This window comes from Simochromis diagramma, unplaced genomic scaffold (genome assembly GCF_900408965.1).
Source record: "Simochromis diagramma unplaced genomic scaffold, fSimDia1.1 OVJJ01000371.1, whole genome shotgun sequence".
Classification (NCBI taxonomy): domain Eukaryota; kingdom Metazoa; phylum Chordata; class Actinopteri; order Cichliformes; family Cichlidae; genus Simochromis; species Simochromis diagramma.
In genome coordinates this window covers 4,008,646-4,019,089 of record NW_024386920.1, presented here as the reverse complement: position 1 = coordinate 4,019,089, position 10,444 = coordinate 4,008,646, and the positions used below count along the sequence as shown (strand labels likewise).

The window sequence follows — 10,444 nt, the reverse complement described above, 5'->3', positions numbered from 1 at the left end:
AATATTAGTACGTATCTGTACATGGTAAAATTTCAGGATAAATCTGAGGGCCAAAATGAGTAGCTACATAACATTTCGGGCAGATTTAGCCTTTTACATCTGAGGAGTAAAAACTGCATATGTAGAACCAGCAGTCAAATGAAAAAACACATTAAAACTTTGCTTTGCAATAAAAGTGTCGTTTTTTTCTCCCCTAGGTGGCACTCTTGTTCCACAATGGAACTGGTTCTACCATCAGGCTCTTTAGGCTTTCAGTGTGAAGGAAGAGATGGTTAAATAGGTAATCGACAATGTATATGAAATACCATACCATACACTGGAGCCTGCTATCACATCATTATATTTATATAACTCCACCCCATGATGAATAACTTAAGTCTCAATTTTTAATTTACCACGAACTTGAACACATCACACAATGCAAGAAACAGTAGCATTTAATGTATCCACTGAGCATAGATAGGTTTTTATTTTCACTTTATTTCATACAGCCTTAATCAAACACTTTCAATCAAGTGTTGTCACCAATTTGGTGTGTTATCATTCACACGCTGTCATAAATTAAAAACCAACATAAATGCCAATACAATATCTGAGCTACTGTATTTGTAAAGTATGCTGCTGTTTTCATATTATCATATTACAATCCCTTAAATAGTTCCTAATTTGTCAGTGTTTTTCCATTTGAAAATAACTTAAAAAGCTCAGTGCTGTAAAGTGGAAAGCAGCGAGAACACTATCTTCTTGTAAGGTGTACTCATAATATTCCCACTTCTTCAGAGAAACATCCTTCAAGTTCCCAGTCTGAAGAACATTTCTCAAAATCCAAACAGTTCCATCACAGCTCCAGGTGTGATTAAACACAAAAGGACACTTTCAAAAATCTTCTAAATTAGTTCCTAGGTGTATCACTAACTGGTGGACTGGACTTACACAAGAAATAATTCTTCAATAATTCTTTTTCAAGACAGAAGTGATAAAGTTGTGATTCTTTAATTACAGTATGTGTCCTTTTGTCTGGATGGAAACAGAAACACTCGATCTGTGATACTCCCGTATCCTTTCAGCTCCATCCTGTCTCCATATACAGAGACTGTGGCGAATGCATTGCTGTCAGGTGGTGTCTCAATCACCCCATCAACCGTCAGGTGGTGCACTCCTGTATCTTCGTCTTGGCAGTATCCACCATCGTGGGCGTGTCCCGCCATGTAACACACCACACTGGTGTGGGAGCGTATGACGGCCAGGAGCTCTTCAAAGTTCCATGCGAGGCAAATGGTATCTGTGCAGTCTGGGTGGATGGGGAGGTGACCTGGATAAAGGAGGAAAAATAAAAACACGTGTTCTTTTAAATTGTACTAGAAGCACTGGAATGTTGAAGATCAGGCTCTGATCAAGCTGAGCTGGGATCAGCATACGTTCACTTTGGGTTCTTGGCTACCTTTGTGTTAGCATGCTGTTTGTCCAGATGCTTGCAAAGGGCTGGTGTTTTGTTAGCAGTGTAATGCTCTTGGTTCTGTGCTGGATGCAGTTTGCAAACCTAGAACCAAGGAAACTGACTGCAGCAGCAGAAGACCACACCAGGAACCATTCCTGCTAAGAGCAGGAAACTAGGGCTCCAGTTTGCATGAGCTCATTAAAACTGGACAGTAGAAGATAATGCAAGATAATGCACCATGTCACAAAGCTCAAATCATCTCAAACTACTTTCTGGAACATGCCAGTTAGTTTACTGAACTCAGATATAGCTCTTTCGGGATGTGGTGGAACAGGAGAGTCCCATCACAGACATTTTGCTGACAAAGCTGCAGCAACTGCATGAAGCTCTTATCTTAATATGGACTGAAATCTAGTAGGAAGGTTTCAGCACCTATGCCGTGAGAAATTAAGGCAAATCTTGGTCCTGTACTAGCAAGGTGTCCAGTGAACGTATTTAAAAGTTTTACTTACTGACAATTGTGACCTTTTCTTGTTTCTCATCAGCTGATGATAGAAGAGAGTCTAACCAGTCCAGCTGGTCCTTACTGAACCCACCATTGAACATTGTGAATCTCTGCGTGAGATTGTTAAATGCTGAAACAAAAACACAAACCATCATCAACTCAGTTGGTGGGTCGCAAGCTAGTTTAGTCAATAACAAGTGTAAATCCATAAAACCTGTTTTTTGTCCTTTGGCCCTCATTTACAAATTATGCTACTAAAACACATAACTGTCCTACTGGATACCTTCACTGGTATAAATTACATTTTCATCTAAGAATTGTCAGTTGTTTAAGGAAGGCGATAAATAAACTAAATACATATTACTGCATTTTATACTGTGTACATGCATATTCCTGTTACTTGATATCTGGGCTAATGTAATTACATTTGTTTTATTAATGTTGTAATTATCAGTAAAGCATACCTGGAGGGCAGTTGAGATCTTCGTTTTTGTTATACTGCTTTATCAAATTCATAGCATCGACATATTGTTCACTGGCCTTCTCTCTTCCCAGCAGGCTCACATCATAGGCATCCAGGACAACAAATGTAAACCCGGGGAAAGGGCTGAAACTGTAAGCATATATGCCGGAGCCGGCCGGGGCAGTGCTCATGCCCCTGTCAGTGTGGAGCGTGCTGTTGAGCTTTGAACGCAGCAGCGCGCTCCTGCTGAAGTTATAAAACTCGTGGTTTCCCCATACATGATACACCTCCGCGGGGCAGGAGCTCAGCTCTCTCAGCACGGTGTCCAGCGCGCGCTCCGAGGCGTCCTTGGGCTTGTTAAAGCCGTCGATAATGTCTCCCAGCTGGAGAATAAATGCTGGCTTGACAGCTGATTCCGACCAACTTTTCCGAGCATTTCTCAAGAGCTGGAGACCGCTTCGGTAGTATCGCCTACGAGTCCGAGTGTAATTGTAGCCGTCGTCGATGTCTGCGTACTGAATGTCAGCTATCACGCCGAACGTAAACAGCAGCGTTTGCTGACGACAGTCGTCCATTCTTGGTGTTGTCTTCGGATCAGCTTGAGTGCGCCCCTTATATCTACCGAGGAAGATGAAAATACCGACTCCACGCAGGTATCCTGTCCACCCCCTCACATGCTGACTGCCTGCCAGAATTTCTTCCGTTGTCTAGAATGACAGCGCAGCAGCCAGCGCGTAACCGAAACTGACGGCAACAAAACAACTTCCGGCATCCTTCGAAATAATGCTGAAAGCGAAACTGACTCATCGCAGCACACGTGAAGTGAAAATGTGGAAACTGGCTTTATAAACTACTTATAAATTGTATATTTTATTTCATAGGTGAGAATACTACATTTTTCTTTTGGTTTATTTTTCTATATTTGTAGAGAAATTTAAAGACAAATGTATTAATTTTATAGAGAATATAAAGAAACATTCATTTACCTATGCTACCCCTGCAACAAAGGTCTCCATTAATGTATTAAAATATATAGTGTTAGAGCAGAATTTTAAACAAGCTGTGAACTCAAACTTTCACTTGACAGTGCATGAATCAAAAACATCTTTTCCATCTTACCTCCACTCAGGTATTTATTCCAACGGGCTATACAGTAGTTTGGGGCGTGTTGTTTGTTTTGTTTTTCAACAAATTTGACATAGCTATAAGACTATAATGAAGGAGAAAGTTTAATCTAAAATAGTATAAAGCAAAGACAACAGACAAAAACTTCTTTTTTTCTTTTAAATGTTAGAGAGAACAGTTCTGTCTTTCAGCAGAACTGCAAGTATACTCAAAAGATTAATAAAAAGAAAATGAAATATTCTTCTGAAAACTATATAGATGAGGAAGTCCTTAGTAAATATACCTCAGATGAACAACAACATATGATATATTACACAGTGTAAATGTTTATTAAACAAATGTACACCAAAATACAGAAGCAGTTGTAAAAGTTAAATACATCCTGTGATTCAACAGCTTGTAAAACCACCTTTTAGCAGCAATAACTTGAAGTGATTTCTGTATAACTTAATTAGTCTCTTGCATCTTTCTGAAGCACTCTTCTTTACGGCGTTGTTTCAGTTCATTGAGGTTTATGGCCAAACCTTCATGGCAATTTAAATCAAGCTAAAACAATCTCAATTTGAGGACTTTTACAAACAGTGATGTATTTTCAGTGAGGTATTAGTACTTTTTACTAAACAGCATAACGGATCAATACACCTTCCACCACCGCTGCCCCCTTAGTTTAGTTTTGATCTGCTTACCACAATGGAAATGTCACAAACATGAAATGACCCCCTCCAATTCTAAGGACCTATGTTCTTGATGATTTATGATGTCACCCTTTGGCTTGTTAAGCCATCTTCATTTTTATTGGTCCCGATTATTCATTTATTATTTATTATTTCTAGCACTGCTTTCACATGCTCACATCTGTGTCCGCATCAAAATAAAACTCGTCTTCCTTATTTGCATCAAGAAAAAAATATATACCAAAACTTAATGCAAAATTAAAACCAACAAGGCTCTTCCAGGTGATCCTCTTGGAGGCACAAGCTCATAATGTGGAGGAAATTTCAATTTTGGTGATTTTTAAATTCTTTTAACATAATGTTAGTCGTCTACATTAGTCCAGGAAACTTAAAACTGCAGGGAAAAACTATGATCTGCACAAGTGGATGGTCCAGCACTGATTTAGGGAGCAACTGATTTGCTTTTGCTTTTGCATTTTAACTGGTGAAGCATACATTTAAGTATCAATCAATCATGCTTGCCCATGCAAAAATCATTATCAAAATTAACTTTTTATTAATTGTGCAGCCCTAAAACAAGTATATTGACAATTATTTATAAAATTTTAGCCTTTTACTGAACATTTTTTAAAGTTTTAATGAACATTTTCAGTGTTTTCAAATTCAAAATCTCTAGGGTTGCAAGAGTAACCTTCTGTATGGGGTTCTGCTATCAGACAGCAGTTTTACAATCACAGCTTGCACGTCACTGTTGAATTTCACCTGAAGTCTCTTTCCCTGGAGTTTCTGTTGTTAGGCCCGTGACACATTTGGGAATCCATTTGAGGACAGTGGCATCCCACTCACCCTCAGCTCTGTCCTGCAAAGTCTGGAGAGAGGACAGGATGAATCCTACAGATAGAAAATGCTCTAAGAACACACTTTGGCATGTAATTCAGTCAGAATGCAGACATATTTCTGTGTTTCCACAAATAGCAGCATGACTATCTGTAGAGTGAGCTGAGCATGACAACATCTGCAAACACTAGGCACATCTGCAGCCGGCACACAGCCACTCAAGTCAATTTGATTATAAGCAGATTTAAAAACAACAAGGGCTGAACAAATTTCTGTATGACTAAAAATAATAACTCAGAGCAAACCAGAAAGAACAAAACAAACAAAAAACAAAGTGAAAGAAAAGTATCAAAAACTAATTCACATTTAAATGCAAGCATGTAAATATGCATCTTCAAGCAGGTTTTAAAGACAATTTAAAGAAGTGTTGGTGAGGTCCTGATTTGAAGAGGCAGACTGTTCAAAAGTGTATGTGCAATTACAGCAAAGGCCTGATCTCCTCTGTGCTTTAATAATAATAATGGATTGCATTTATATAGCGCTTCACCAGTAGGTGAAGTGTCTTGCCCAAGGACACAGCGGCCAAGACTGTCCAAGCCGGGGCTCGAACCACCAACCTTCCGATTACAAGACGAACTGCCAACTCTTGAGCCACGATCGCCTTTAGTCTGCTTCTCAGAACAACCAGAAGCTGTGATCAGCTGACCTTAATGATCTATCTCGTGACTTTTTTCCCCTTAATAAATGAAATCATTTAAAAAAGTGCATTTTGTTGGTATGTGGGCTAGCTTTGTCTGATACTTGTTTGATGATCTGAATGTGTGAAAAAAAATAGTAGCTCAGGAAGGGGGCAAATATTTAACATCACCGTGTTTCTGTTCAAGTGAATCGAGTGGATGTTGAATTACCTGCTCTGCTTTCTGGTATTCTCCATGCTGCTCACAGCCGATGTCAAACACATACTTCCCCGGGCCAAGCGGCTACAAAATTAAAACCGAAGATAATAAGGGAGAGAGGCACAGACTCTTCCTCATTTACAATGACACAGACCACAATGGTATAAGAACTGATTGTTGTTTCTGTTGATTGACACTGAACACACCAATCTGTGGAACAGTGGGGCAAAAAACAAAACAAAACAATACACAGTGTACACAAGGCAAGAATGGAGCCGCATAATGTAACTTTCTTTGTGGTTAAAAACAGAAAAATTAGTTTTTTGTTTTTCCTTAAAAAGTCTTTTTACAACACTTTGACCTTTTGATTATGTGATGAATGAAGCGATTCTGAGGGCTCTATAGAAGACGCACCTATCCTAAAGCCTCTACTTATATCAAAGTAATAATGATACAGTATACATACATTCTTTAAAATTAGACTTACGCTGAAGTAAAAGTACAAATGTTCTGCATTAAAACATACTTCAAACTCTATAGAACGGTTAAATCATGGAGATAGCTGGAGATAATTCACTATAGCTAAAGCACACCATAATTTAATAGTTTATATATATATATACATACATACATATATTAATCTAATTCTGCTAAATAGAAGTACAGTAAAAGAGTACAGTCCATCAAACCGACTAACTAACTAGAAAGACTAACTAAAATCCCCACAAAGCACGGTGACTAATGAAGCCTCCAGGAAAATGGTTAACTCACTGGACAAATGATGTCGTCCCCTCACATAAATATACACACAGGTGCAATGAAAAGAGTGAACGATGCTCTGAATTTAGGGGAATAAGGAGGATGGTGTCATAAAAACATTTCTGTCACTAAAAACAATGAATAGTGATGACAAATAACACATAACTTAACAGTGATCACAAAAATCATGATAATCATTTTGGCTATTGTCACTTTTCACACCATGCACAGGCTACATTAAAACATATTCAGTATTTTGATCGATCACTGACCAATTTGTGAGAATGTAATAAAAATAAAACTTACATAGTTGTTGATAAAGTTGCCCATGAATCTGTGGTTAGTATGGAGGTACTCTCCAGCTGACTCCATCTTGCCGTTCACCCAAGTGCCCTTGAACTTAGAGCCAGTTTCTTGGTAGTGGTAAATGCCCTGTCCGTGCCTGGAAATCACAAAAACAGCAAAGATTCAAGTAGCTTTTAACATATCTAGTTACAGCTAACTTCAAAGTAAAAGCATGTTGGTGCAAAAAAAAGTTCAAACATCTCAGAAGTTAAAGACATGTGACAGCATTTCTGGGACTACATTTCAACATGAAAAAAGTCCTGCTCTCTAGAGTATTAATACTGTTGAATCAAAGTAAATTATCTAAACATAAAAAAGTGTAATATAAACCCTGACTCCTTCTGGCATTACAAGTTGTTATAGCAATTGTGACATACCTCAAATTTTGCAGCCACTCTCCATCATAGGTGTCTTTGTTGGGGTAGGTGTAGACACCGTGACCTTGTCTCATACCCTCAACCCACGACCCTGGCAGTCAGAAGAGGCAGTGGTAAGAGTTTTGCTTACAGAAACCAACATCAGAGCTTCAGCTGGCTTTAAAAACTTTCTCAGGACTGTATAAAAAATAATTTTGATTGGTAGAAGTACACAACACACTCATGTAAAGCACATTTGTTATACCTTCATATTTGGACCCATCGGGATAGTAGAAGGTTCCCTGTCCATGTTTCATGTTCTGCTGGTAGTTCCCTACATATCTCGCCCCATTCTTGAAGCGATATGTCCCCTAGTGGAGAAAGCGGTTATATTTAAATATATATTAGTCCTTACCCGAGTAGCATCAGGGAAAAGCGTGAAATATTAAGAAGAATTTTCTTTGGGACTAAATATTTAAATAAAATTGTAATTAGAGGGTAAGACAAAACTGCTTTAAACTGCTTAATGTTCTCACGCACTGTCCACACTGTTGTCTAATTTAGCAGCTTTTTCTATATCTAAAGGATAATGTCTTTATGTGCTGATATGCACATACATGCAGAATGTTCTGTGCTTTGGACTGCAGGGGTCCAGCTCAAACGTCCTACCTGTCCGTGTCTTCTCCCGTTCTGATAGTCTCCCTGATAAATGTCTCCGTTGGGCAGAATAGCTTTCCCGAATCCGTGCCTTTCTCCAGCTTCGTTTCTGCCTCCTTCATACTCCTGCTCGGGTAAAAACAAAATAGGGTTTTACCATTAGCTTTAGTTCAACGTCGGCAGCAAACAAACTTAACACGATAATTATATTCTCTCACCCCGAGTTTATTTTGTTCATCCTCGAACTCCTCAGATCCTACGTCCGACATGTTTCTGTCAGTTTCTGAACGACTGTGTTGTAGTTTTAGTTGAAACAGAAGCGCCAAAAACGGGGAAAATCCTGCACCTGCTCTTTTAGCCTACTAGTTTACAGTTGCTATGACAACCGTCGGTCACGCGAGCTAAAGACCCAGGCGCGCTCTTGCCTGAGAAGACTCTTGCTCAGCATTGATGTTCATTTGTGTACTGGACGGATGCAGCCACAAGAGGGCGCCCGTCTGACTCGAGAATACGTTGTAAGTTACTATGGGTTTTTTAAAATGTGATAGTAGCTTTTTATCTCTACTCTATTAAACTTTAAAGCCAAGTTCCCCACTTCTCCATAATGAAAAGTAACGAGTGTATTCAATGTAGTTCAGTCTATTTTGGAGGGTGTTATTCTAGCAGTAAACATAGTGAGCCACCCCTTATTTCTTTATATTTTAATTCCAAAGAGTTAGACTTTCTTCCTTTAATTGGTTTGAAGAGTTTTCAAGTCAGTTAACAGATAACTTCGCAAAGAACCATTTTTAAATGATGTATTCAGGTACTTTGTTACTTGTGGCAAAAATACATGACTGGGTCCCATTTAATTGAATCTATGAAAAATGTCAAAGATAACACCTTGACAGATATATATAGTATTTTTGTATGAACAAGGTAATTCCCAAGGGGCTATTAGCCAACAAATATACCTTAAAAACTGGACAAAAGAAGAAGTGGCAGTCCTAAAAAACTACAGAACATCAACAGTGTGTGACAGTCATGTTGTAAAGTGACAGAAAAAGGGCTTGACACAGCATGTGAGAGCTACTGCACTGAAAGCTATTCGTCAACAATAATCTCAGTGGAAGGGTATGAGGTATTCCAAACTACCAGTGTTGGTCAAGTTACTTGAAAAAAGTAATCAGTAACTAATTACTGATTACTTCCCCCCAAAAGTAATCCCGTTGCTTTACTGATTACTAATTTTGTAAAGTACTTAGTTACTTTTTAAAAACATGATTTACAACCTGAATAAATCTAATAAAACTAGTTTTAATAGTTTTAATCTTTTAACTTTATGCATCAAGCAAAAAGTCAATTATATGCAGCATTCTCTGACTGGAAGAAATTTGTTTAACATTTTAATAAATTGTGTCAAACTTAGTTCAGTTTTGCTCTTTTAAAATCTGCTTCAAAGCTCCAAAGGGCTTTTTTATGACCACACAATCAAAAAAAAAAATTCACAGCATTTCAATAAACGATTCATGAAAAAACATTTTTCTTGATATCTTGGCAAATCAGTATGTCCATCAAATGACACCAACATAATAAACTTAATGACCTCTCCTTTGCAGCTCTTTATTTAGACAACTTGAACTTGTTTTGACATTAACTCATAAGCCCTGAGATTTTGCCATCTGTTGCATTAAAGATTAGAATGAACTCTGGTTGTAATCCACTGTGTTCAGCTGTTCCCTCTGTGACTCGAGATAAGGTGCCGTTTAAAATTTCTGAAGCAGGCATTCAATAACATACATAATAAAGATAAATGAAAGGCAGTTTGTGGCCGTGGTGATAATCTCTGTGGCATCATTGTCCCTTTGAGGACAGTTCCTAAGAATATCTCACTCCTGATTAATTCCTGAAACAGTGCATATTTAAGAAAGGGGCAGCTAATACCTGGGTTCACTGGCTGCTTGTTCGAGATTTAGCGCCTCACTTGTCAATTTATATCCATCTAATCTCTCTCTCGTGACGCTGTCACTGGTTTTTAAAATAAGCGACAGTTTAACAGCCTATGACCTGTTTCCTGGGCATGATTAAACACCTGGCACCATCTGCCTGCATACAGAAACATTATACCAATAATGTTAAAATGTTGACATATCTGATGTAGATAAAGTTGCCCAGCACAACTTAGTTAAAAATAAAAGTTATACATTGATTTGCATGCCCAAGCAAAAGATGACTTGTGGAGAAATCCTTGTTGGCAAGCACAGCGGTAGTTTGTCACTAGATTGGTGCACATCTCATGAGGGGTTTTGGGACACTTCTCTTTACAGAAACTCTAAATCTTTTAGTTTTCTTGGTTGCCTCTTGGGAGCTCCCTCCATAGATTCTCTGTAAGATTGATGCGATGAAATCA

At 38.3% G+C, this 10,444-nt stretch overlaps 2 protein-coding genes across 4 annotated transcripts; both read right to left on the bottom strand.

The window, feature by feature from the left end:
* Window positions 1-445: 445 nt before the first annotated feature.
* Window positions 446-3,249, bottom strand: adprm (ADP-ribose/CDP-alcohol diphosphatase, manganese-dependent). The gene is made up of 3 exons (XM_040036621.1): window positions 2,408-3,249; window positions 1,951-2,073; window positions 446-1,312 (listed from the first exon to the last, which is right to left on the bottom strand). The coding sequence occupies exons 1-3, from the start codon at window positions 2,979-2,981 to the stop codon at window positions 993-995; spliced, it is 1,017 nt and encodes a 338-aa protein (XP_039892555.1). The 5' UTR covers window positions 2,982-3,249; the 3' UTR covers window positions 446-992.
* Window positions 3,250-3,865: 616 nt separating this feature from the next.
* rsph1 (radial spoke head component 1) lies at window positions 3,866-8,458 on the bottom strand. Of its 3 annotated transcripts, none has more exons than XM_040036623.1 (7): window positions 8,274-8,457; window positions 8,068-8,181; window positions 7,664-7,769; window positions 7,420-7,510; window positions 7,004-7,139; window positions 5,951-6,022; window positions 3,866-5,096 (listed from the first exon to the last, which is right to left on the bottom strand). In XM_040036623.1, exons 1-7 carry the CDS (start codon window positions 8,322-8,324, stop codon window positions 4,998-5,000), a joined length of 669 nt encoding a protein of 222 aa, XP_039892557.1. In that variant the 5' UTR covers window positions 8,325-8,457; the 3' UTR covers window positions 3,866-4,997. The 3 variants fall into 3 exon arrangements, with proteins under 3 accessions (XP_039892557.1, XP_039892556.1, XP_039892558.1); XM_040036622.1 differs by having other exon boundaries at window positions 3,868-5,073; window positions 8,274-8,455; XM_040036624.1 differs by lacking the exons at window positions 3,866-5,096; window positions 5,951-6,022 and adding an exon at window positions 6,595-6,776 and having other exon boundaries at window positions 8,274-8,458.
* Between the last annotated feature and the right edge of the window lie 1,986 nt (window positions 8,459-10,444).

Excerpts from the sequence above, each read along its gene's own strand:
- adprm (XM_040036621.1), bottom strand. The coding sequence starts at position 2,981 with ATGGACGACTGTCGTCAGCAAACGCTGCTGTTTACGTTCGGCGTGATA. Across the intron at positions 2,074-2,407 it reads AGATCTCAACTGCCCTCCAG|CATTTAACAATCTCACGCAG; the intron begins GTATGCTTTACT and ends TTTTTGTTTCAG. Across the intron at positions 1,313-1,950 it reads AGAAAAGGTCACAATTGTCA|GTCACCTCCCCATCCACCCA; the intron begins GTAAGTAAAACT and ends TCCTTTATCCAG.
- rsph1 (XM_040036622.1), bottom strand. The coding sequence starts at position 8,324 with ATGTCGGACGTAGGATCTGAGGAGTTCGAGGATGAACAAAATAAACTC. Across the intron at positions 7,511-7,663 it reads CGATGGGTCCAAATATGAAG|GGTCGTGGGTTGAGGGTATG; the intron begins GTATAACAAATG and ends TCTGACTGCCAG. Across the intron at positions 5,074-5,950 it reads AATACCAGAAAGCAGAGCAG|ACTTTGCAGGACAGAGCTGA; the intron begins GTAATTCAACAT and ends TCCTCTCTCCAG.